The sequence below is a fragment of the Lepidochelys olivacea genome, assembly GCF_965140295.1.
Source record: "Lepidochelys olivacea isolate rLepOli2 genome assembly, chromosome: 17".
NCBI lineage: Eukaryota > Metazoa > Chordata > Testudines > Cheloniidae > Lepidochelys > Lepidochelys olivacea.
This window is the reverse complement of record NC_140427.1, coordinates 431,063-458,109: the sequence shown is the minus strand read 5'-3', so window position 1 is coordinate 458,109 and position 27,047 is coordinate 431,063. Positions and strand designations below refer to the sequence as shown.

At 47.5% G+C, this 27,047-nt stretch overlaps 1 protein-coding gene across 2 annotated transcripts in view; it reads left to right on the top strand.

Moving 5' to 3' along the window:
* Positions 1-1,375: 1,375 nt before the first annotated feature.
* SLC43A2 (solute carrier family 43 member 2) overlaps positions 1,376-27,047 on the top strand; it is a 56,770-nt gene continuing 31,098 nt past the window's right edge. Inside the window, exons 1-5 of one of the 2 annotated variants that reach the window (XM_084650972.1) lie at positions 1,376-1,446; positions 4,997-5,193; positions 16,373-16,577; positions 17,862-17,917; positions 19,008-19,084. In XM_084650972.1, the coding sequence (XP_084507098.1) occupies positions 5,034-5,193; positions 16,373-16,577; positions 17,862-17,917; positions 19,008-19,084 (498 nt within the window). In that variant the 5' untranslated portion in view covers positions 1,376-1,446; positions 4,997-5,033. Of the gene's footprint in view, positions 1,447-2,940; positions 3,087-4,996; positions 5,194-16,372; positions 16,578-17,861; positions 17,918-19,007; positions 19,085-27,047 lie in introns of those variants that run through there. The other variant, XM_084650973.1, reaches the window with a different exon arrangement.

The window sequence follows — 27,047 nt, the reverse complement described above, 5'->3', positions numbered from 1 at the left end:
TGGGTGCAGCAGGCAATGGGTGCAGCGGGCGGTGGGTGCAGCGGGCGGTGGGTGCACGGGGCGGTGGGTGCAGCGGGCGGTGGGTGCACGGGGCGGTGGGTGCAGCGGGAGGTGGGTGCAGCGGGAGGTGGGCGCACGGGGCGGTGGGCAATGGGTGCACGGGGCGGTGGGTGCAGCGGGAGGTGGGTGCACGGGGCGGTGGGTGTAGCGGGCGGTGGGTCTAGAAGGCAGTGGGTGCACGGGGCGGTGGGTGCAGCAGGCAATGGGCGCACGGGGCGGTGGGCGCACGGGGCGGTGGGTGCAGCGGGCGGTGGGTGCACGGGGCGGTGGGCGCACGGGGCGGTGGGTGCAGCAGGCAATGGGTGCACGGGGCGGTGGGTGCAGCGGGAGGTGGGTGCACGGGGCGGTGGGTGCAGCGGGCAATGGGTGCACGGGGCGGTGGGTGCAGCGGGCAATGGGTGCACGAGGCGGTGGGTGCAGCGGGAGGTGGGTGCACGGGGCGGTGGGTGCAGCGGGCGGTGGGTGCAGCAGGCAATGGGTGCACGGGGCGGTGGGTGCAGCGGGAGGTGGGTGCAGCGGGCGGTGGGTGCAGCGGGCAATGGGTGCAGCGGGCGGTGGGTGCAGCAGGCAATGGGTGCCCGGGGCGGTGGGTGCACGGGGCGGTGGGTGCAGCAGGCAATGGGCGTACGGGGCGGTGGGCGCACGGGGCGGTGGGTGCAGCAGGCAATGGGTGCAGCGGGCGGTGGGTGCAGCAGGAGGTGGGTGCACGGGGCGGTGGGTGCAGCGGGCGGTGGGTGCAGCAGGCAATGGGTGCACGGGGCGGTGGGTGCAGCGGGCGGTGGGTGCATGGGGCGGTGGGTGCAGCGGGCAATGGGTGCACGGGGCGGTGGGTGCAGCGGGAGATGGGTGCATGGGGCGGTGGGTGCAGCGGGCAATGGGTGCAGCGGGAGGTGGGTGCACGGGGCGGTGGGTGCAGTAGGCAATGGGTGCATGGGGCGGTGGGTGCAGCAGGCAATGGGTGCAGCGGGCGGTGGGTGTAGCGGGCGGTGGGTGCACGGGGCAGTGGGTGCAGCGGGCGGTGGGTGCAGCGGGAGGTGGATGCAGCGGGAGGTGGGCGCACGGGGCGGTGGGTGCAGTAGGCAATGGGTGCACGGGGCGGTGGGTGCAGCGGGAGGTGGGTGCACGGGGCGGTGGGTGCAGCGGGCCCACTGGCCCGGGGACGCCCCCGGAGCCGCAGCAGCACCTCGCGCTCGGCTTCGGGACCTCAGGGGCGGAGCGTCCGCCCGCTCCCATGCCGGGTGGGCGCTGATTGGTCACCGCCTGTTTCCAGCCCCTTCGCCACCAATCACCGTCCGCCGCTGTTTTGTCTGAGGAGCCGAATAAAAAACACCGGGTGGAACCGGAGCGAGCGAGACCCGGAGAGCGCGCGCCGGGCAGCCGGGCGGGGTGAGCCGGGGCCGGGGCCGGGGCCGGGGCCGGGGCCGGGCGAGGTGCTGAGGGGTGGGGGCACCCTGAGTGGGGGACTGATGGAGCAGGGGGTACCGAGGGGGTGGGGGTACCGGGAGGGGGGAGTTGGGGGCCCTCTGAGGGGGGAGGGGACAGATGGAGCAGGGGGGTACCGAGGGGGTGGGGGTACCGGGAGGGGGGAGTTGGGGGCCCTCTGAGGGGGGAGGGGACTGATGGAGCAGGGGGGTACCGAGGGGGTGGGGGTACCGGGAGGGGGGAGTTGGGGGCCCTCTGAGGGGGGAGAGGACTGATGGAGCAGGGGGGTACCGAGGGGGTGGGGGTACTGGGAGGGGGGAGTTGGGGGCCCTCTGAGGGGGGAGGGGACTGATGGAGCAGGGGGTACCGAGGGGGTGGGGGTACCCAGAGTGGGAAGAGGGGCAGTTGGGGGCTCTCTGAGGGGGGAGGGGACAGATGGAGCAGGGGGGTACCGGGAGGGGGGAGTTGGGGGCCCTCTGAGGGGGGAGGGGACAGATGGAGCAGGGGGGTACCGAGGGGGTGGGGGTACCGGGAGGGGGGAGTTGGGGGCCCTCTGAGGGGGGAGGGGACTGATGGAGCAGGGGGTACCGAGGGGGTGGGGGTACCCAGAGTGGGAAGAGGGGCAGTTGGGGGCTCTCTGAGGGGGGAGGGGACAGATGGAGCAGGGGGGTACCGAGGGGGTGGGGGTACCGGGAGGGGGGAGTTGGGGGCCCTCTGAGGGGGGAGGGGACTGATGGAGCAGGGGGTACCGAGGGGTGGGGGTACCCAGAGTGGGAAGAGGGGCAGTTGGGGGCTCTCTGAGGGGGGAGGGGACAGATGGAGCAGGGGGGTATCGAGGGGGTGGGGGTACTGGGAGGGGGGAGTTGGGGGCCCTCTGAGGGGGGAGGGGACTGATGGAGCAGGGGGTACCGAGGGGGTGGGGTACCCAGAGTGGGAAGAGGGGGAGTTGGGGGTACTCTCAGGAGGGAGGGGACAGATGGAAAGGGGGAGCTGAGGGGAGAGCTGAGCGTTGGGGGCACATTTTGGAGCCAGCTGCGGGGGCTCAGTGTCTGGCTGCGATGATTTAGTTGGGGTTGACCCTGCTCTGAGCAGGGGGTGGGACTAGATGACCTCCTGAGGTCCCTTTCAACCCTGCTAGTCTGTGATTCTGTGATCCCCAATGTGGGTGTCAGTCCCTGCATATTCTGGAGCTGGCATGGTTGTCCCAGAGCCTGTTCTTCCCTCTCTTTTCAGTGCTCTGGCCAGTTCAGACTGGTTTTGGCTGTTGCAGAGGCGGGGGGCGGGGAGTGGGGGGGTCTGTGTGGGGTGAAGAAGGGTCATGGTAGCTCATGTGGACAGGGCAGGGCTGCACCTTGTGCCAGGTAACATGGGGGTTCTGTGAGTGGGGGAAGTGCATGAGGGGGCCAGGGGTTCAGGGTTCTGCCCGTCACTGCAGCATTAGGCTCAAGCTTCCTGTTAGTAAATTGGGTCAGACCCTCCATGCTGGGTGTGAGCCAGGAGGAAGAGACCTTATAAGTTTGGACTTGCTCTAGATCCAGTAATCACAGGCAGCCCTGGCGTTCCTGACTTTTCCTCATGACCTTCTCTCCCTCATCATAATTAAAGTGAGTTCTTCTCTGAAAAGTGACTATAGAAATTGCTTCTTCAAATAGGGCTATGAGTCTCATCTAGAGCAGTGGCTCTCAATCAGAGGTATGTGTACCCCCTGGAGGTATGCAGAGGTCTTCCAGGGTGTAGGTCAATTCATCTTCTTTGCCAAGTTTACAACTGACTCTAGAGCCCTGCAGCAGGACTGGGGTCTAGTGGGTCTTGCAGGACCCACTGCCATAACAGTGGGAGAGGGATAACAATTCAACAAACAATGTGGGAGTGGATGTTGCAGGGTGGGACAGGAGCAGGATTTTAAAAATAGTCCTCCCGTTCTGCAAACAACACGAACACCCTGGCCAAAATCTGCTGCTCTCCAGCTGTTCAGCTCTGAAGGCAGCGCTCCTGCCAGCAGCAGCATAGAAGTAAGGGTGGCACAATATGCTATTGCCACCCTTACTTCTGTCCTGCTGCTGGTGGTGGCACTGCCTTCTGAGCTGGGCAGCCGGAGAGGTTTTTATGTGAGATGGAACTTGTGATATGAAAGACAGATCAGACTCCTGAAAGAGGTACAGTAGTCTGGAAATGTTGAGAACCACTGATCTAGCCTGACCAACAAATCTTCCAAGAGGTATTTGAGGTAGAGACCCTGAGCTTAGGAACTGAAATAAATGGCCACTGATTTTGGAGTTCAAAGTTCTTGAAGACGAAGCCCAGGCTGTCTCAAATAGGGCAGCCAAAATCAGTGGCTGCTTCTAAAACACCACTTTCACAGTTGCTCTTCAGAGCAGATCTGCACTCCAGTGTAGGGTGAATCCATCATTAGCTCAAGCTTGATGGACTCAAAATGATCAGGAATGGCTGAGACTCAACAGGCATAGATAACCAGATCAGCACCCTTGCAGGGCCCAAACCTCTCCTGCCATCAGTGCTGCAGATAGATTGATATGTTGGATGATTCTCCATTCTGCAAGCTTCTGTATTTCTTAAAAAGGAGGTTTCAGAGTAGCAGCCGTGTTAGTTTGTATTCGCAAAAAGAAAAGGAGGACTTGTGGCACCTTAGAGACTAACCAATTTATTAGAGCATAAGCTTTTGTGAGCTACAGCATCAGATGTATCCGATGAAAGGTGCCACAAGTACTCCTTTTCTTAAAAAGGAGGTCTGCCTTGTCCTCTCTCTCCATCTCTCTACAGGTGGCAGGCAGGGCACTGCGGTTGCCATAAAAATGGACTCTGAGCAGGCAGTAGGAGAGCTCTCCTGCTATGGTTTCACCCAGGGTGTGCTTTCATACCTGCTGTTCAGCAGGTAGAACGGAAGTGCTGAACACTCCCGTGGAGTGCAATATATGCAGCAGAGGGACCATAATAAGGCCAGGTCCAAGTGCACCTGTGTTCCCTTCCCTTCTGAGCAGCATGCTTGACATTGACTCTTTGAATTTCATTCTGCAGAGGTTAGTTTTACGCCCCAATGGCTTCTATTTAGTGCAGGGGTAGGCAACCTGCGGCACACGAGCTGATTTTCAGTGGCACTCACACTGCCCAGGTTCTGACCACTGGTCCAGGGGCTCTGCATTTTAATTTAATTTTAAATGAAGCTTCTTAAACACTTTAAAAACCTTATTTACTTTACATACAACAATAGTTTAGTTATATATTATAGACTTCTAGAAAGAGACCTTCTACAAACGTTTAAATGTATTACTGGCACACAAAACTTTCAATTAGAGTAAATAAATGAAGACTCGGCACACCACTTCTGAAAGATCCTGATTTAGTGTGTAGTTTTGCACATCTGTCAGAGAAGATATCTGTATTTGAATTATGTTCCATGTAGCCTCTACCTGCAAGTAGGAGCCATGAATATCTAATTCTATAAATATTGACACATGGGGATGAACTTAAGAGTCCTGTTTTCAATTTGTTACAGGTTTAGATACTAGAGAAATAAGTCCTCACGTGTTGCAATGGCTCCCACACTTGCTACTGCGCATCGGCGACGCTGGTGGATGGCATGCACAGCTGTTGTAGAGAATCTTCTCTTCTCTGCTGTTCTTCTGGGCTGGGCATCACTGCTCATCATGCTGAAATCTGAAGGATTTTACTCCTACCTATGTCATGAACCAGGTAAGGAAGAAGTCTGGGGGCTGTTCACATGAATTCAGATGAGTCTGTTGTTCTGGAGATTTGACTGTGGACATATGTCAGGGCTGGGGCACGGCAAAGCAGCTTGCAGTTGTATGTGCTGGTGTGAAGAGTGCCTACATGATTCGGGTTGCTGCACTGATCAGACTTGGAAGAATGCATTCTCCCTCCCTAGATTCCCTTGGAGACTTGCTGGCATAACATTTGTATATAACATCCTAGGTATGTCCTGTGCTTTGCAGAGGGAGTGAAGATTGGGCCTTGTCCTGAGGATCTTACAGTCTAGGGAGACACAAGACTCCTAAGCCTTTCTGTACTGTCTTTCCTCTACCTTGCCTCTCTAGCTGAGGTCTTGCTGATCTTTCAAAGAGAAGGTTCTGGTATGCTGTTGATTAGAGTTTATGGAAAGAGGTGGGCGTGGGGAAAGTGTGACAAAACAGGGCAGATGCTCAATGTATATGGGAGAAGCTCAGGGCTGCTTGTGGTAGGAGACAAAAGGGAATGGAGGAAAGCAGAACCAGTGGGGTGCAACACGTGAGCAGGAAAGTTTGGGGAAAAGTCATTGGGCCCACCTTTAACGCCACCCTCTCTTGCCCACACATCCAGGCTTTGGCCAAATCCTGCTACTTCTCCCTCCACAATGTTTCTGAGATCTGTCTTATTTCTTTCTGTCCAGCTAGTAGGAATGTTCATCCAGATGTCCTTTGCCTCTCTCCCCCAGTTACTGTAAGCTCTCACCACTGGTCTCCCTGCATGCATCTACACAGCCCATGGCAGTGAGTCTTGGAGCCCTGGTCATGCCAAAAATAGCTGTGTAGACATTTTGGCTTGGCTCTTAAGATGACCCCACTCCCTAGGCTTCAGAGCCTGAGCTCCAGCCCGAGCTGTAACCTCTACACATCTATTTTTAGCGTGTCAGCCCCAGCCTCACAAGCTTGAGTCTGTCAACCTGGTCTGTGAGACTTTCCGCTATGGGCTGCCACTCACTGTGTAAATGTATCCCAAAATGCTGATGCCACCCGCTACAGTCCATTCAGAATGCTGCTGCTGAGGTCATCTTCCTTGCCCATCGCTCTGATCATGATGCGCACACACACCTTTGATCCTTCTACTGGCTCCCCCTGCTTCACTCCATCAAGTTCATGTCTGTTATCCTCACCTCCGAGTACCTTCACAATTCTGCTCCCTACTACTTCTCTCTTGTCTTGTAGTGCATCACCTGCTCCTCCAGGCGTGCCAATCTCTGGTGAAGGGAAGTGATGAGCCAAGAATTACACGGTGGCTGCCCCTGTTATATGGGGAGGATGCTAGCTGGATTATCACTTGTGATGGAGGGAGATGGGATTGGGAGTGGAGAGGAGAGGTGCCCCTAGACTGAGCAAGGAGGGGTGTGTGAGCTGAGGATCAGCAGCGGGAATGGGAGGATGGCCTTCACCTTGGAGAGTTGTTCACCTTCTGAGAAACTTGACAGGATCTTGGGCTGAAAGAGAAATGGGTGAAGGAGGTGGCGCAAGTTTGAGGAGCAGCAGTGCTGTGATGGGGGTTTTAGATGTGTGGAGCCAGTCAGGGAGGGGAGGAAACTGGTTGATGAGGCAAAAGGAAAGAACGAACTTTTAATGCAGCAAGTTGAGCAGCATCCTTGGAGTCTCTCTAGACGCGATTGGCCAAGCATGAATCAGGGAAGCGGATTGGGGCTGAGAGCAGCAGAGCAGTCTGAGCTGATTGACTGGTGGTTGTGGAAGGAATACGGTCTGGGGGGAGTGAACAAAACTTAGGGAAGAGGTGACTATGAGAGTGGATGGCTGAAGGATCCTCCTGTCCTAAACTAGCAACATACAGCAATGCTACACCCTAAACATCTGCCTCTTTCACCCTAGCTTGGCTGCACTACAATGCTGGTTAAAGTTTCATTTCATGTACTATATATACATGAAGATTGTAGAATGCTGCAAGATGTCCTAGTCTTAAAGTTTTGTATGTTGCATTTTTCCTGCCTTCTAGTCTAAAACTTATAACCATTAATAACCTCTGTAACCATGCAGATAAAGAGAACAAAGGTAGTAAAATACCATCCTTCATGACAATCTGATTACCTGTGGTGGGTGGAAAGGAATTGGCATACACAGTTGGTTAGGTTAATTAAGGGTAGCTTGACTGACTTCTTTTGGAGTATCTAGCATTTGCCAGTTCAAGAGGCAGGGTACTGAACTAGCCCATGGTCTGATCCATCACATCCGATACTTACACCTTATGGCCCTGACTGAAACAGTTTATCTCCCTCCTTCATGTGCTGTTAAGTGGTTATCACAGCTGTGTGAATAAAGCTCTGTTTATTCATGCTTCTCACCCCAGCTGTTGCTTATCTGGGATATTTATGTTCTTACCTCCATTTGTTAGGTGACACCACTAAAATTAGTGACTAAAATTAGCCGACACAGGCTGGGCTGGCCTGTGTCAGCTCAAGTCCTGCAAATCTGAGTCAGCTGTGGGGCTGTTTAATTGCATTTAGGCTCAGACTGGAGGGTCCTTCAGCTGACATGGGCCAGCCATTGGTGTTCAGTTGTGGTGTAGACATGAGCCCTTTCATTATTTACATGTTTTCCATGGTACTTCCCTGTGCACAAGGTATAAAGAGTTGATTGCCAATTAGATAGCTGTTCACATTTTTTTATCCACCATCAAGTTCTTCTAAGCTTCCTGGGTTGAGTTAACTATTCTAGAAAATTCCATTTTGTATGATAGTGAAAGACAGCAGGCGGTATTGCAAGTTTTCTCTCAGCTGTGTGCTGGTGAGTTGAGGCTCAGCAGATCTACATGGAATAACCTAGTTAACTTATCCAGAGTTCCACTTCTTTAAGCAGAAACATTGGATTTTTATACTCTCCCCTGCATCAGGCTCCCAAATTAGCCAGGACCCAACTTTATTGTGAGCCCCAAGTAATCCTTTTTGATTATTATTATTTTTTTTTTTTTGCCATATTCTGCCCATCCTGCCCCTCCTCCCGCAAAATTCTTCCCAACTCAGTGATATTCTAACATACTTTCTGTCCTGACAGTTTTCCATACCATAGAAATTGCCAGACTAGTTTAAAACAATGGTCTACCTAGTCTTGTCTCCAAGAGTGGCCAATGCCAGATGTTTCAGAGGAAGGTGTTAAACCTCCATCATGGAAAATGATGAGATAGCTTGCTCACAGGGGAAGTTTTTTCCTCACTTTGTCAGTAGCTAACTCATGCCTCAGTGCATAAGCCATATCTTTTATATAACTACTATCTAATATAACTAATGTTCTCTTTATCTGTATAAATGTCTGATCCTTTTAGAATTCTGCTAAATTCTTGGTCTCAATGATATCTTGGGGCAGTGAGTTCCATCGATCAATTATGATCAGTGCTCTTTCTTTCTCTCTCCCTCTTTCCACCCTTTCCTATCCTAGGAATTATTTATTCTGATGCCTATAATCACAACTACTAAATGGGGAAAAGATGTATAAGCTCAAAGGCAATTAGGTTTCCCAAAGATCTCATTTAGTTTTTGGCCACTTCCAGACTCCCCTATCATTTTCCTTCAGTTTCCCTGTGTGATGGGAACTATGCTACTGTGATGGATACTGTTATAAGAGCCTCAGTAGATGGGCTTGAATTCAACCAACTTCTCTCATCTGCCTAAGCCCATTGATTTAACTGGAATTAAGTGCTGTAGGTGACCCCTTTTCCCAGCATAACCCAGTAATATTTACAACCAGTAGCCCTTGCCAGGATAGTTAGATATAAACAGGAGAGGGATTTCTAGCTAAAGATTGGCAGGGGAATAAAATTTATAACTTTTAACCTTTGAACATTTGTCATTCAGACTCTTCTGCTCACACGTGACTATTGCATAGAAAATTTCCTAATTAGCTAAAGATTACTAGCAGGGCTTTCCCTCTCATCAGCAAAAACTCTGTTCCTTGTGATCCCTCCAGACTAAAGGCAGAGAGTTAGACCTTGTCCCCTTTGCAGACTTGTTTCTGGAGATTTCAACATCAGTCCTGAAAGGGGCTGTAATTCAGAAAAAGCCTGGCTTTTTTCATAGCAGAAATCCTTCCAGGCATGATATGGATCTCCATCCAGATGCTCTGCCAAGGGGGAGACTATGGATTCCTTGGTAGCCTTATTTAAAAAAGGAAAATGGGGATCATAGAATATCAGGGTTGGAAGGGACCTCGGAGGTCATCTAGTCCAACCCACTGCTGAAAGGAGGACCGATCCCCAATTAAATCATCCCAGCCAGGGCTTTGTCAAGCCTGACCTTAAAAACTTCTAAGGAAGGAGAGTCCACCACCTCCCTAGGTAATGCATTCCAGTGTTTCACCACCCTCCTAGTAAAAAAGTTTTTCCTAATATCCAGCCTAAATCTTCCCCACTGCAACTTGAGACCATTACTCCTTGTTCTGTCATCTGCTACCACTGAGAACAGTCTAGAGCCATCCTCTTTGGATCCACCTTTCAGGTAGTTTAAAAGCAGCTATCAAATCCCCCTCTTATTCTTCTCTTCCGCAGACTAAACATGCCCAGTTCCCTCAGCTTCTCCTCATAAGTCATGTGTTCCAGTCCCCTAATCATTTTTTGTTGCCCTCTGCTGGACTCTTTCCAATTTTTCCACATCCTTCTTGCAGTGTGGGGCCCAAAACTGGACACAGTACTCCAGATGAGGCCTCACCAATGTCGAATAGAGGGGAATGATCACGTCCCTCGATCTGCTGGCAATGCCCCTACGTATACATCTCAAAATGCCATTGGCCTTCTTGGCAACAAGGGCACACTGTTGACTCATATCCAGTTTCTCGTCCACTGTAACCCCTAGGTCCTTTTCTGCAGAGCTGCTGCGGAGCCATTCGGTCCCTAGTCTGTAGCGGTGCATGGGATTCTTCTGTCCTAAGTGCAGGACTCTGCACTTGTCCTTGTTGAACATCATCAGATTTCTTTTGGCCCAATCCTTCAATTTGTCTAGGTCCCTCTGTATCCTATCCCTACCCTCTAGCGTATCTACCTCTCCTCCCAGTTTAGTGTCATCTGCAAACTTGCTGAGGGTGCAATCCACACCATCCTCCAGATCATTTATGAAGATATTGAACAAAACCGGCCACAGGACTGACCCTTGGGGCACTCCACTTGATACCGGCTGCCAACTAGACATGGAGCCATTGATCACTACCCGTTGAGCCCGACATCTGGCCAGCTTTCTATCCACCTTATAGTCCATTCATCCAGCCCATACTTCTTTAACTTGCTGGCAAGAATACTGTGGGAGACCGTGTCAGAAGCTTTGCTAAAGTCAAGGAACAACATGTCCACCGCTTTCCCTTCATCCACAGAGCCAATTATCGTGTCATAGAAGGCAATTAGATTAGTCAAGCATGACTTGCCCTGGGTGAATCCATGCTGACTGAGGAATTCCTGAAAAAGTAAGAGAATCAAAGTAACAAACTATTTAGGCCAGGTCTACGTTATAGACTTGCGTCAGTATAACTGTTACTCAGGGCTTTGAAAAATCCACACCCCTGAGCAACACAGTTTATACCAGACCAGTGTAGACAGCGCTATGTCTACAGGAAGGCTTCTCCCATTGACACAGCTGCCGCCTCTTGTGGAGGTGGATTAACTATGCTGATGGGAGAAACTCTCCTGTCGGAGTAGTAGCATCTTCACTGAAGCACTACAGTGATGCAGCCGTGTTGCTGCAGCATTTTAAGTGTAAAACTGCCTTAGGAAAGAGTGAGTTCTGTGATGAGGTTGGTGAGTGGAGGACTCCTGTCCTGGGCTAGATGCCATCCTTAGGCACTTTCTGATAGGTGCATTTGGACTAAACTGGCTAGGAATCTAATAGTGACACTTTGCTCCACTTTTAATTTTACTATTAATTGCCCTTCAAAACTATTTGAACTTGCACTTTTCCCATTGAGTGACTGCTGATTCTGCACGCTTTATCTGGATGTGCAGCCTTTACTGGCAGTTACTGGGGACTCTGAAGCCTGATGTGTTCAGGGCCATAAATTGCTGCATTTTTTCTGATATGAGTTGGGAGGCTGATGATCAAGGTCTTTTCAAGGTATATTATAATCTGCTCACAAGGAGCAGAGATAAAGAGCTAGTTAGGTTTGCAGGATACCAAAAAGGTGATTTAAAAAGTAGTAATTGAATTACAACTTGATGGGTCTGTAATGCAAAAAAGTAGAAGGAAAATGTTGCCTTTTAACTCATGTTTGGAATTTAGCACTAAACTAAAGCTGTGGAGCCCGTCAGAGTGAGGGTGTGTCTACACCGCAAAGGAAAACCTGCGGCTGGCCTGTGACAGCCGACTTGGGCTCCTGCTGCAGGGTTCTTTTATTGCTGTGTAGGCTTCCAAGCTCAGGCTGGAGCTTTGGCTATAGGACCTGCAAGATGGGAGGGTGCCTGAGCTCAGGCTTCAGCCCGAGCTTGGATGTCTACACAACAATGAAACAGCCCCACAGTCCAACCCCCATGAGCCAGCACAGGTCAGCCTCATGTCTCTAGTTGCTGTGTACACATATCCACAGTCTGCAGCCATGAGTGGCTCTTACAAATCAAGCAGTTTGAAGTGACCTATTTGTGGAAAGGCCAGACATGTGACTCTGCGATGATTAATCTAATAAACATGGTAAATGTTTGATTTGTGTGGCAATGTTCTGTTTTTACTGAATTGCAAAGCACTTGTTACTGAAATCACAGTAAAAGGAGAAAGATGTTGGTACCATGTAACTGTCTCAGCAACACAAGATCATACTGTGCGGGGGAGTTTTTAAAATTAACATTGAAAGTCTGAATATCCAGGTGGAGGGAAATTCTATCAACTGGAAGCTCATCATAATGGTATAAGTGGACAGAGTGCATGTTATGGCTTGGAGAATAAACTAAATTTAGGGTTTCAGAGTAGCAGCCGTGTTAGTCTGTATTCGCAAAAAGAAAAGGAGGACTTGTGGCACCTTAGAGACTAACGACTTTATTTGAGCATAAGCTTTCGTGAGCTACAGCTCACTTCATCGGATGCAGTTCACTGAATGCATCCGATGAAGTGAGCTATAGCTCACGAAAGCTTATGCTCAAATAAATTTGTTAGTCTCTAAGGTGCCACAAGTCCTCCTTTTCTTTTTGTAAATTTAGAGTGTAAAGCATAAAGTACTAAAAAGATAAGCCAAATTCTTATGGACACAGGAAACCTGTGTATTGCAAGTCAGTTGTTCACCCATACACAGCCCCTTCACTCTAGTTTTCTACATGCGTTGTCTGAGAAATCAAAGAAAATATGGGAAGCAAAAACAGGAATGAGAGACGGTTGGGCACCTGACCTGTTTTTATAAGTATGTGTTGCAAAAGCAATCTGAGATTAGAAAGTCTGCATGTGTTGGAACCCTCCATCTCCCAGCTGTTGTCTTTCTCCCCGCTTTCCCCCCCACCCCCCCACCATGGATTCTAGACTAAGTTGCTTAAATCTTTCTGACCCAAAAGATTTGAGATGGCAGTTACCATTGTTAGGAGGGCCAAGTTCATCCCTGGTGTGACTGTTTGCTTAGGGTGCATAGAGAAGTTAGCAAAGGGGAGTTACTGAACGACCTTCTTATGGAATACTTAACTTTTGGTCTAGGGAACTACATGCTAGTTTTTTTGCAGTGGGGAGGGGAATGCAGGTCCAGAAATGACCAAATTCTGATGGGCACTGCAGGGCTTTTGTTGCACCTGAGTTCCCTCATCCTTGAAGAGTTTAAATAATTTGAGCTGGTTCTTAGGCTGTGAGGCTGCTGTTGTTCTGCAGCTGGTACTGGAGGTTCTGTAAATGGAATAACTGTTGGCTGCAATGAGTCATCTTATTACTGCTGATACTAGCTGGTTGTTTCTCTTAATAAGGATCTGAAACTGCTCTAGTGTGTAACAGAGTTCAGGCTACATCTCTGTTCTGATATATTCAAATTGTAGCTTCCTGAACTTCATGCTCAGGAACACCCTAAAATGTTGTTTGGTGCAAATGGGCGCTGGCTGAAGAGTTCAGAAAGGGTGGTGCTGTCAGATTCTGCAGAGTCACGAGAGATCGAGACTGGCACTGTGATATTGCCATGCAATGGTCCACATCAGGGTGTGAGCTGTGTGTGAGTGAGAATTGGAGTATTTGCTGTAGCCAGGCACCTAAAAGTAGATATCCAGTTTCTATTCAGGGTAATCTCATCCTAGCTCCTTGTCATGTGATGGTGCTAATTCCTATCTGTTGATTGATAGTGTGAGACCTCTCAGGGGTACAGTGCATCTGGACCTCTCATTATTCAATTCAATTATTCAATTTACTCTCCCAAATGGAACAGGTTCAGATTGATCTTCTGACATGCATATCCTGTATACACTGGTCTATTTTTTGTGTAGAAACCATTGAAAGGGTCATTGAATAACAAAATGCAGAGCCCCTAGTTAAACAACTTTGATTTTACTTTGTTGTGTTTTCTTTAATTGCTCTGGGCAATTCCTATTTTTCTGCAATAAGGTGGTGTCTTAGTTTCTACCTGGTACTATTAGCTGGGTCTTCCTCTGAGGCAGACACAAAACCAGATGATTTACAGAGGCACAAATTGAAGTGCAGCACCCCTGCTCCCAAACATTTCTGGCTGAGTGACCTGTACAGAGTCCATTTAATCTCAACGGGAATCCGGCCACTGTTCCCAAGACTGTGCCCCACATTACTGCCCTCTTTGTCTGCCCTTCACGCTTGTGTGTCCCTCTCATTGGAGTGCATGATGAGTGTCTGTGTTGCAAGGATAAACACTAATAACATTAATGGTGGTTCATTCATTGTTGTTGTTAAGTATTGCCTGTTCTGTTTTCTTTTTCTCCTGCGGAGAGCTCCCAGACTGTTTGACATGCATAATCAAAAGTTATAAGGTCACTGCATTGCCTATGTTTCTCCCACCCTCCCTCCTAGCCCACAACTAAGCGCTGCAGCTATCTTAATAGAGTGCTGACACAGGGAATTCATTTCTGTTTTGTCTAATTCTTGTTTGTCTGAGTTTAACCTTTCACCCACATCTGTTTCCTATGACCTTATCTCTGCAGATAGCCCAAAGCATTGAGGATCTGGGTGAAGTGACCCCTTTGTATCCCTTGCCTCTCTCACAGGAGAGTTGTAAAGCTTATAGTTTATAAAGTACTGTGAGATGCAGGAGATGGGAGTCTGGTAGGGCTTGGATCCGGTCTTCAGTATTTGCACTAAATGTGAAATTCTTTTGTGAAGAACATCTCAAATGAGGGGGTGATTTCTCTGTGCCAGCTGTGGTGAGATTGCTGCTGGGGCACTGTGATTCCGTCTCCATTCTGCACTTGTAGAATGGGTGCTGATAGGGCCAAAAACAAAAAATGGGTCACATGGACAAAGGAACTGGACATGAAGACATGGAAAACAGGCAACAGAGAGGGGACAGGATAAAGGTTTATAAATATTGGTGCGAATAACAAAGAGGAAGAATAGGTCAAAACTTGTTGTTCCTGGCCAGGGGAAGCCTGAGACCCCATTAGTAAAAGTGCTAATGAGAGAACCTAGATGAAATAAGGTAGAGACACTCCAGTACTTCTGTGGAGCACCTGTGCTTGTATATTAGGTATGTGCATGTAGAAGGCACCTTCCCAGTCACCAAATATGTGTAGGTATTTGAAACCTGGAGGGTAGAGCAGAGTTTATTTCCAGTTGATACAAAGCTGGGAGTAATCAGTTTGGCAGATAGAACTAAAACCACAGCACAACCTTGTAGAACTAGTTTGAACTCAATAACTAAATTCTGCAAAGGTATAGAGGCTCTGGTAAGAGGGAAATATACTAAAGCCTGACTTGCAGGGTGGCTGGGCAGTGGGACCACTAGGATTAGAGAGCATGATGAAAGGCATAGTTTTGGTAATGCTGTAGCAAAAGGCAAATGTCATATTCAGCAGTCTCTCTCACAAGATGATTCCTTTTTTCTTGGCGGATTAGATCTCACTAAGGAATGAGTTCAATTTTGGGCACCATTCTCCTATATATTCATGCATTTAAAAATAATTTCTAAACTTCGAATGTTAAACTTTGTCAGCTTTGGCAATATTTACTATCATGAAGGCAGTTTCAGTTATTAAATACAATAGAAAAGTTCTATATGACATTGATTTTCTCCAGCTGGGGAAAGACCAAGTCCCTTGTCATGCTAACAAAGCTTACTTGACTTGAAAATTGATCCTGCCAGAAAATAGAAATATGTAGGAGTGCATCAGCAATTTATATTAATTAAAATATCATGCAGCATGCTTTCTTTTTAGAACTTTAAAACCTTTCTGGGATGTTGTTGCAAGAGAATGAAAGAGGCAGCGAAAGCACTCATGTAAACAGAGATGGGTTTATGTTGAACTCTTTTTCGAACTGCCCTGATTCCATAGTTGCCATTTTGTGTAAGATAAATAACAAACTTCATTCTATAGGGGAGTTCACAGCTGGCGTTCTTCACCTGAAGGCAAGAGAGAGGGGGGGAAAAAAAAGCGAGAGAGAAAAACGATCAATGTTTTGTACAATACAATTTGGGAGTTAAGAGAATTGAAAATTTTAAGTCTGGGGAAAGGAGAACTGTCTACAAGTATATAGAGAACCCAGATGAGCCATCCTTCCCTGTCATCCAGGGAGCTTGGAAGGTTCATAACTAGAAGAACAATTGGGGCAATGGAATAAGTGGCCTGGGAGGCTATTGAATCACCCTCTTGGAGAGTCAGGCCTAAAACTGGAGATTCATCTATTAAGACTGGCTGTTCTTAAACTGCTCCTATCACAGTGCAGGGAGTTGAGGTGACATAGCTCATCTGAATGTCAGGCTTTCAAATGATTGTTTTAGACTAAGGGCTTGTCTACCCAGTGACTAGAACAGAAATAATTGTATGGGTTGTAATTCACACGTCTGGTAATCTTGGTGAAAATCTGTGTGCATACCTTTATTCTGGATTAAGATGGGTAAATTGACTGTGTATCTAGGCAATTGTGATCTGTGCCTTTTGTTGCAACAGCCCATGTGCAGGGCTGTTCTACTTGCCCCTCTTTTTGTAACTGGGTTTAGTGCTCTGTCTTCCTCGCTACACTATAACAATGTTTCTCTTTTATCCCATCTAGATAATTTTACCACCAGCTCTGCACATGAAAACAGGACAGAGCAGGAAGCTGTGATTCGGATCAATGGGTGGCTCATCTGCCAGGAGCAGGACGAAATGCTGAACCTGGCTTTTACTATTGGATCCTTCTTGCTGAGTGCAATCACTCTGCCTCTTGGGATTGTCATGGACAAATATGGTCCTCGCAAACTGCGTCTGCTTGGCAGGTTGGTGTCATGAAGCCTGTTCCAACTGTTTCAAAACTAGAAGTTAATTTTGAGCCACAGGTTCTGCTTAGTCCACAGTTCAGTGGTTTCTAGCAAGCAGCTCATTCTACTCAGGTTCTTGTCCCATGCCTGTCACCAGGGCTCTCATCATCTCCATGGTCTCTGACCACTATTGTTGTCTTTGTAAAATGGACATCAGGAAAATAGAGCCTGTTTGCTGTTGGACTGGACTGGAAATCTCCCAGAGCTCCATCAGCCATGAACAGGATAGGACTGAGGCTGACAGGTGAACTCATTTAGCATGTTGAATCTCCCTATAAGGAGAAGAGGAGGGGACTTACATCCATGTTCCTAGAGTTTCTGACTTCTGAATTCCCTAGGAAACGAGGTCCTGGGGGGAGAGAAGAACTCTTCCACTGTGTCAGTAGGGGTGGGAGTCAAGCTGATACTAAGTCAATGCCCCAGCATGGTGCTATATCACACAAGAAAACAAGATCTGTCTTGCTTGTGGTTACTAAATTATCCCATCCCACATGACTTGCAAGAACTGGATGTTACCCCATTTGGTCCAGAGTTAATTGCATATTGCCTGTCTAAAGCTTCCCTTGTGCTTTCAAGTGGCAAAGGAACAATATGCATCACTTCCTGTCTCAAATGATCATGTGGAGTTGGTATTAACAGTTGCTGTGACAGAGTGCAGGGGAGAAGTGCTTTCTTGGGTAACTGGGTTCCAGACAGTTAGAATACTTACAGACCTAGACAATGTGAATTGCACCTGGAACTGAGCCAGTACCTTGTGCAAAGCACTGAGGGCAGGTATTTGTGCTCATTGACCTGCCTCACTTGGGAGGTGGGCAGGTGAAGGCTCTGAATGCTCTTCAGACAAGCTGCTGCTTTACAGTAAACCAACCTGGAGGGGACTGAAGTCTGGATAGATGTGAGTAGAGCCATGTCTTAGGGGAAAGGTGGTTGCAGTCTCCTTGTCACATGCAGGTGAAGTTTGGGAAGACCCTATGGGACACTGCCTGAAAATTCAGAACCTGTTAGGACCTCAGGTCTGAGTTTTTTGCATTGGGAAAGGTTGACCCTTCAATACCCATAGAAGGTGCATGAACAACTTTCACCCATTACTCTAGATTTTTGTCTCCAAACCATCTGCAACCCTTCCATCTTATCCCGATTCTGCTTCAGCCAATTAACTCTCAAAGTCTCGGCCTTAGCCAGGCACTGGGAGAGTGTAACCCACTTTCTTTCATGCGGTTAAAGGCTTCAATTCTGTTTCAGTACCTGCTTTGCTGTGTCCTGTGTGATGATCGCGTATGGTGCTAGCAACCCAAATTGTAAGTACTGAGCTCTGTAGACTCTATTGAAAGGGTCTTGGGGTTCTTGCACTTCTGAAAGGTTCAGCTAGTAACTGGGGGCTGTAGTGTGCAGAGAACCCTAAAATAAGGGCACATACTCTGATTATAGTGTCCTCAGTGAGCTAAAGAGATCACCCCAAAGAAGTACAGAACAAACTTTGCTTATTGCCTTGTGGGAGGGTGCAGTGTCTCAAAGGCAGGCCCAGCTCCTCTTGTAAGCACTGATGGGAATGCAGCCAGAGTCCCATATCCCAAGAACCCTGTGAGCAAAAAGTTTAAAAAAAAAAAAGAAACCCAAAACCTGCCAGTGTTCTTACCCGCCTGCTTTGTATCACATATAAAGTCTAATAACCTTGCACTGCAGACCAGGCCTGCCATTGACAAGTGAGATACAGAGCCCCGTGGTGTGTTGAGGGGGCATTAAGCCTGGTCTCCAGAGGGAAGATTCTGGGCTGTGCTGCTTGTACGGTCCCCTGCTTAGCAGTATCAAAGGTGGCTCTGAGGCAGCTGTGTCTTTCCCAGCTTCACTCTTTTTTGCCAGGGTAAGATGCCTCAGCAGTGGTGAGCTCACAGTGAGAAGTTTAAGAAAAAACGTTGAAAGGTTCCTCCAGAATTAAGAGAGGGGCAGTAACCAATGCTGAATGTTCAAGGCTTCCCCAGCCCCAGGGTAAATATAGCCATATCCTCTAGCTGAGATAGTGAGGTAGTCCCTGGAGCCCAGTTCTAAAAAGTAAATTTTCCTTTTGAGACCAATGCTGACCAGTGAGACAGTTCAGCAGGGGGAGGAGAAGAGACCTTGGGCTCCCACACATCCCAGAGAAAAACGAGTGTCCACGGCTCTGCAAACTGGTGCTCACACTGAATTCTGATTCTCCTAGTACCTGAAGTTCTTTCCCTGTGACCTTAGCTTAGAATGAACAGTGTGCATCTAGAATGAGCCAGTTTGGATGGAGCCTTTCACTCTGTGCAGGACGTTGGCTCAGTCCTGCCAAAATTCTACTTGTTGGAACCAGGATTTTGGGGACACTGTGATTCCATCCAGTAAATGCTCTTGTTTTTTCCACTGCAGCACTGTCAGTGCTGATCTTCATCTCACTGGCTCTGAATGGCTTTGGTGGAATGTGCATGACCTTTACCTCACTTACGGTAAGTGAAGAGAGTTATGTGAGCAATTGTGAATCTGCCCTCCCTTCATTTATCCTCTTTGGCTTCCACCCCACAGTTCTTTGCAAGGCCCCACCTATAGGGAATAGGGAGATATTATTTTCCCATTATCTAGGTCCGTGGTTCTCAAACTTTTGTATTGGTGACCGCTTTCACACACAGCCTCTGAGTGTGGGCCCCCCCCCTTATAAATTAAAAACCCATTTAACAACTGTTATAAATGCTGGAGGCAAAATGGGGTTTGGGGGTAGAGAGTGACTGCTCATGACCCCCATGTAATAACCTTATGACCCCCAGTTTGAGAACCCCTTAGCTATCTGGTGAACTGAACTGGCAGGAAGGTGCCGAGTGGATCCTTCATTGTTTGCTGAGTTGAATAGATTCATGCTCACCTGTATTTTTTTTATATGAATGGGGTAGTTGGCCTATGACTCTTCTATTTGAAAAGCTTGCTATTGGATGGTTAGCCCAGGGCTCAGCTGTCCCTTACCAGTGGGGATAGTTGGTGAGAGGGAAGAGAAGGCTCTTTTCTGTCTTTTGAACCAGATTCTGCATTCACTTACACATGTGCAATGCAGCTGACTGAAGCAGGGTCCACATGTAATGCACTGAATTTAGCTTTAGCTTACTCTTAGGAGAAGGTGGAGGAGCACAAGGCTCTTGAAAGTTGAAGGATGTAATGAAATCTTGGGCAGGAAGGCGGGGAAGTACTGTTCTTTTGTAAATGGCAGATACTATTGTTTGTAGTACTGCATTGACCAGCAACAAAGCAATTAACAGCATAGGGAGTTGTTCTGAGGTGCGGGACAAGTACTTGTACAGACCAGTTCCTTTTGAGCGTGGCTGTGTGATTGATTTTTTTTTTCCCCCTACCCCACCCCTCCCTAGACAGGGAAGGAGAGTTCCTTGGCACAACGGGCTTTTCCCTTTTATATGAATGAGAATTACTCCAAGGTGCTGACAGACTTTTTCTTGGAAGTGCTGAGCTGTTGAAATATGCCCAGCCCAGCTCCATCTGTGCAGCATACTTATGTCTGTTTACTCAGTCCATTGACTGGAGCACAAACATCAGCCAGTGGCTAAGTCTGCTGCCTCTCTGCATTTTGGGGCTCTTGTTGCTTAGAGATGGGAGCAGATGCAGCAACCAATTTGAGAATGAATTTTTCACCTCATTACTCTTACCCTTGTTAGTGTGGCTGGAACTAGGTGTTCTGACCTGAAAATCTCTCAGAAAATTGCTTGAGAAGCAGTTATATTACCTGTTTTGATCAAAAATGTCTCAAAGGTTTGGACCCAGATCACTTTCACCTTGTTTTTAATTTTCTCTCTAACCTATGGGTTACACACAGACTGAGTTCCTGTGAATTGTCATGGGCAGAGGCTGGGTATGGATGCTGTTGTATGTATTGTAATGTCAGAATTGTGGCAGCTGCTTTAGATAGCAAGTAAAGTCATAGTCCAAAAGTTTCAAAAATGTGTATAAAGCCTGGCTTCTAAATTCATATGAAACACCCACTTCAGAAAACCCTGGCTGTAGTCCTGGACCCAAAGAGTGTACAGGGTAAATGGAGTATGACACAGGCAGAACATAAGGAGACAAACACCAGCAAGGAGGGGCCCATGAATAAGCCTGTGGGGCTGCTAAGGTGACTCATATCATGTTAGTGTCAAGGGTGGTGGTTTGGTAACTTTGTGTTTATCTGGGTCACTATTGGAGAGATGGAGGTTGCATGCTATATGAGAGAGGCTGTGTGTAGGCATCCTTAACTGTCTCTTTAGTGAGCTGTAGCTCACGAAAGCTTATGCTCAAATAAATTTGTTAGTCTCTAAGGTGCCACAAGTACTCCTTTTCGTTTTGCGAATACAGACTAACACGGCTGCTACTCTGAAACCTGTCTCTTTCCTGATATTCTGTCTGACTAGCAATGAAAATGCCACGCATGGCCCCTCTTATACTGAAATAATTGTAACTGGGTGAGGCCTGGGGAGAACTGCAGGAGCTGTGGTCCTCTCTGGCAGCTCAAACTTATTGCAGTGCACATTGGTAATAATAAACCAGGCTGACAGCAGGCCTCCCTTATGCACTCCTCTGCTTCTTTCAAATTCCTCCCCATATGACCAAATTCAAAGTACTCTTAGAGGGTGTGTGAGAGAGGCTTGCAGCTCTGAGTCTGATCTAGAGCAGAATCCACTTTCACTCATAAGTGGGGCTAGGTCTGTGATGCAATGTCAGAGCACTGGGGAATGCTATGGGGGCTTAGATATGAGTGTCATTGGTTGCAAGTGGATGTGCTCTGACACTTATGAATTGCAGGTAATAGGATATTTTTCTGCTTGGTGTTGCCACTCTATAATACAGCAAGTGAGCATTTCATGTGTCTATAGCTTTTCATAGAAAGAGAAATCCAGCAGCCTATTAATACCTTCATCACCGCAAATGAGAACAGAAGCAATAAGGAAACTGGTCTTCAGAGGTGAAGGTAAAGCCTTATAAGAATAAAGGTTAGAATCTGAAACAATTCTAAAAGTAACCATTAGTAAACCTTTGATTGCCAGTGCTCATCTGGACTGAGTTTGCACCCAGAGTTGTGACTTGAGCTGTGGGGCAGTGGTCTTCAGAGTTCTTTTGTATGACAGTTTATCTCAGCAGGAGCCCTATCTTGTGGCCAGAGACCCAGCATTTCAAAACTTGTCTCTAACTTTGGACCTGTGTCTTTATGCCCCCAAACTTGCATTTCCATGCATAGATCGGGAAGTTAGACATTAGGCTGATTTGCCTGCATAAATTCTCTTTGGGGCATGTAATAGCTATACATGTAAATGTGGGAACTAGTGTGAGGGCCCTTTCCCGCTGTGACCCATGAGCTGTATGTAGAAAGGTGTGAGAAGGGGGAGGAAAAATCAGAGAATGAATGCTGTGCATATAGGTATTGCCATTACCAGGGGATGCCTCCTGCTCTGGGGCAGTGTGGATGTTACATACACAGTGTGATCATAATGAGAAGGGAATTTAGAGGTGAGCTGGGAACAATGAGACTGAGATGAGCTTTAGGTAAGGAGAGCTGAAGAGCTTGATATTCATTGCCCAAAGTCCAGATGCTTCTGCACTAATGTCTCCAGACCTAATGAGTTGAATGTGGTGTGAGGAGCCCATTCTGGCTGGTACAGGAACTGACTGGTGAGTGCGTAGATGTTTGTGTATGTAAGTCCTGAGAAAAAACAAAGTGACTTCACCACCCCTCCAATTGCAATGACCTATAGTGCTGCTTAGGTTGGGAATGCAAATCCTAGGGGCCTCACCCTCTGCTGCAAGAGCTAATTCTGTGAAGCCATAGTTCTGGTGAAGGTTGCTACTTCATATGTTTTTTGTTTTTTAAAGGCAGTGGATGGAAACTTGTCAAGATGAATTTTTATTCAGACTAACTGCTCAAAGGAGTGGATCCTTTGTAGCTGATGGTGATGAGGTTTCCAACCCTTACAAGATGGGTCACAGGTATTGAGCTATGAGTTGCTTGTTTCCTGGGCTGTGGCTCCACCCTTATCAACTCCAGCCAATGGGTGGAACCCCACCTGGGTGCATAAAGATACTATCTGACCTCAAATGTGTGTGAGTCAGGCACCCTCCTTGCTGCCCTTAGTCCTGGAGAAGTGTAAGTTGGTCCTACCTGTCAGCTGTGGTAGAGGGTGAAGTCTGCCCATGATGCCTGAGAAAGGATGCTTCATATGAACAGCTGTGTCAGGGCAAAGGGGGATAAGATGTGGGACCCTGTGTATGAAATTTGCCTCCTAATTCTGAAACCTTCTCTGTAACAAATCCTTGGGATATAATAAAAAACAAATGGCAGGCTGTATAGTATCTTTGATAAGCTAATGTCTGAGCCTGCTCAATCTGTGTTTCCTGGATGTCCTGAGCTGCAGGGCTGACAGATTGGGGAGGAGAGTGGGAGGGCAACAATGGCTGGTGATGGTGTTCCCAGTTCTGGGAAGCTGGTCAGACAGACTCTGCCTGTTACAGTGCAATGCAGAGATCTCTAGGGAGTGACTTAGATTTAGCCATTGTAAGCAGGCATTTGTAAATGGACACAGAGCAATCCATGCTGGTGGCTGACTGCAACACAGGAATCTAAGAGCACAGGGAGCTCAAGCCAAACTATTCTGCACAGGGAGATAAACATATGTGATAAATTACCACAGAGGGCCTTTTATAGATTGTAGCAGGGAGCATCAAGAAGAAAAACAGCTGTATTTTAAAATGAGAATAGGATAGAAAACAAGCTTGTGTCCTTTGCTGCTGTTCTGTAATGGGGAAGGGCAGCCTTGTGAGTGTCTTTATTACTAAGCAGTATTCGGAATATCAAGTTGTGTGTTTTGTTTTTTTTTCCTGGAGAAGGGGAACTGGAACTTCCCCTGGCCTTGATGGAATGATACTTTCATAGTGAACATTTCTCTAGGGCTTGGAAGGAGTTCAAATTAAATAGCTATTAACAGAAAACCAAGTTTTAGACATTGACTAAAAATGCCTCTCCCAGATGCTCAATTTCAGTCTCTTGGGATTTCCCATGAATTCTCTCCAGTCCTCCCAGCAAAAACCAGGAAGTCAGAACTTTTATTTCTAATGTTAAAAAAATAAAAGAAAAAACAACCCAAAAACCCAAGCATACATAGCCCTTTCCTGTCACATTCATATACTATGGGGAAGCAAGAAGACCCAAACATGCTTTTCTTTGTTTTTACTTTGTAGCTCCTCTTTACATGGAGAAGTCTCAGTACTGCAACCCCAAGCATTCAAAACACTTGTTAGGCCTTTAATCATAAAGTCACATGTGCAGGATTGGGACTATATCTTGAAAAGTGATTACTCTTAAAGGGACATAGAGGTCATGGTGGTGACTGGCTGAACATGGGCTCTCAGTGCTAAGAGGCTAACATAATCCTTGGTTGCATAAGCAGAGGAATGTAGTGTAGGGGTAGGTAGGTGTTTTTTGTCACTGCATACAGCATCAGTGAGACCATTACTGGAATACTGTGCCCAGTTTTGGAATCCACACATCAAGATTGGAAAGAGTTTAGAAATGAGGTACAAGAATTATTCTGGATCTGGAAAATCTCTTACATGATGGAAGAAGCTCCAATATATTTAGTTTATCCAAGAGAAGGTAAAGAGGTGACATGATCACTGTCGTTAGTATCTATGTGAGGAAAGAATTTCTGATAGAGGAAGGCCCTTCAATCTTGCAGAAAAATGCATTACAAAATCCAGTGGCTGGAAGCTGAGAAGTTGCACAAATTCAGATTAGAAATAAAGTGCAAAATTTTAATGGTGAGGGTGATCAGCCACTGGAACAGTTTACCTTGCGATGTGGTGGATTCTCTGTCACTTGGAACCTTTAAATCAAGATTGCCTTTCTTTCTAAAAGATGTGCTGTAGCTCAGCTACAATTTAGGGCTTGATGCAGAAAGTGCTGGATGAAATTCTCTGGCCTGTTATGCAAGAAATCAGACTAGATGAAATGGTCCCTTATAGCCTTGAAAATATATGAAAAATAATAAAATTTTGGGGGTCTCTGCCTTTTTATGGTTCACTTTTTCAAGTCTCCTCTTCTGCAACCATGAGAGCTAGAAAATATATATATATTTTTTTTAAATAATGAAAGCTGCTGATTGTGTAACTGCCGGTCCCTAGTAGCTGGAGCTGTAAGAAAAACACCGAACATCAAGAGTTGGCAACACTGATGGGGAAACAGGATATGGAAGGAGGATAGCACCAGTGCCCTTTTCCTGGTCTATTTTGAAGGTTTTCCTTTTAGGACCAGCTCTTTCTTCCCTTCCCCACCCCGCTCCCCCACAAAAATCTCAGGTTCAGATAATCAAGTGGTCAGGGCCAACAATTGGGGCCAGGTTTTCTAGAGAGTTCATCCAAATATGCTGAACTCTCTTGAAAATCCAGCTATTTGTTTTAGTACTTAAATGGGAGCTATGTTCTTTGGAAAGTGAGCCTTTCTCAAAATTCTGCCCTAATGCAGAGAGGAGCACAGGTTCTGCCTTCCCTCCTTGCCATAAAAAGACTTGGATATAATGGCAAAGACTGTTTCGCTTCTTCAAGCACATTACTAAAAATTGCCACCAACCACTATGGTTGAAGTGTCACCTAGGCTTGAGTCTTGCTTCTGTGCTGTGTAGAAAAAGCTCTTTGTGTGATCTCTGTTGCTTTGAAAGAAAACCAAGCCATGAAGCAGCTGTGTTTGTGGAGTACTTGCCCTGCTCGAAGCCCTTCCCGCAGCAGCTGTTGTAATTCTGTAGGCTTATTTAGGTTTAGGGTATGCTTTTTTTGCCTCTGTTTTCACTAACAAGGTCAGCTCCCAGACTGCTGCGCTGGGCATCACAAAATGCGGAAGAGATGGCCAGCCCTCTGTGGAGATAGAGGCGGTTAGGGACTATTTAGAAAAGCTGGACGTGCACAAGTCCATGGGGCCGGACGAGTTGCATCCGAGAGTGCTGAAGGAATTGGCGGCTGTGATTGCAGAGCCACTGGCCATTATCTTTGAAAACTCGTGGCGAACCGGGGAAGTCCCGGATGACTGGAAAAAGGCTAATGTAGCGCCAATCTTTAAAAAAGGGAAGAAGGAAGATCCTGGGAACTACAGGCCAGTCAGCCTCACCTCAGTCCCTGGAAAAATCATGGAGCAGGTCCTCAAAGAATCAATCCTGAAGCACTTGCATGAGAGGAAAGTGATCAGGAACAGCCAGCATGGATTCACCAAGGGAAGGTCATGCCTGACTAATCTAATCGCCTTTTATGATGAGATTACTGGTTCTGTGGATGAAGGGAAAGCAGTGGATGTATTGTTTCTTGACTTTAGCAAAGCTTTTGACACGGTCTCCCATAGTATTCTTGTCAGCAAGTTAAGGAAGTATGGGCTGGATGAATGCACTATAAGGTGGGTAGAAAGCTGGCTAAATTGTCGGGCTCAACGGGTAGTGATCAATGGCTCCATGTCTAGTTGGCAGCCGGTATCAAGTGGAGTGCCCCAGGGGTCGGTCCTGGGGCCGGTTTTATTCAATATCTTCATAAATGATCTGGAGGATGGTGTGGATTGCACTCTCAGCAAATTTGCGGATGATACTAAACTGGGAGGAGTGGTAGATACGCTGGAGGGGAGGGATAGGATACAGAAGGACCTAGACAAATTGGAGGATTGGGCCAAAAGGAATCTGATGAGGTTCAATAAGGATAAGTGCAGGGTCCTGCACTTAGGACGGAAGAACCCAATGCACAGCTACAGACTAGGGACCGAATGGCTAGGCAGCAGTTCTGCAGAAAAGGACCTAGGGGTGACAGTGGACGAGAAGCTGGATATGAGTCAGCAGTGTGCCCTTGTTGCCAAGAAGGCCAATGGCATTTTGGGATGTATAAGTAGGGGCATAGCGAGCAGATCGAGGGACGTGATCGTTCCCCTCTATTCGACATTGGTGAGGCCTCATCTGGAGTACTGTGTCCAGTTTTGGGCCCCACACTTCAAGAAGGATGTGGATAAATTGGAGAGAGTCCAGCGAAGGGCAACAAAAATTATTAGGGGACTGGAACACATGAGTTATGAGGAGAGGCTGAGGGAGCTGGGATTGTTTAGCCTGCAGAAGAGAAGAATGAGGGGGGATTTGATAGCTGCTTTCAACTACCTGAAAGGGGGTTCCAAAGAGGATGGCTCTAGACTGTTCTCAATGGTAGCAGATGACAGAACGAGGAGTAATGGTCTCAAGTTGCAGTGGGGGAGGTTTAGATTGGATATTAGGAAAAACTTTTTCACTAAGAGGGTGGTGAAACACTGGAATGCGTTACCTAGGGAGGTGGTAGAATCTCCTTCCTTAGAGGTTTTTAAGGTCAGGCTTGACAAAGCCCTGGCTGGGATGATTTAACTGGGAATTGGTCCTGCTTTGAGCAGGGGGT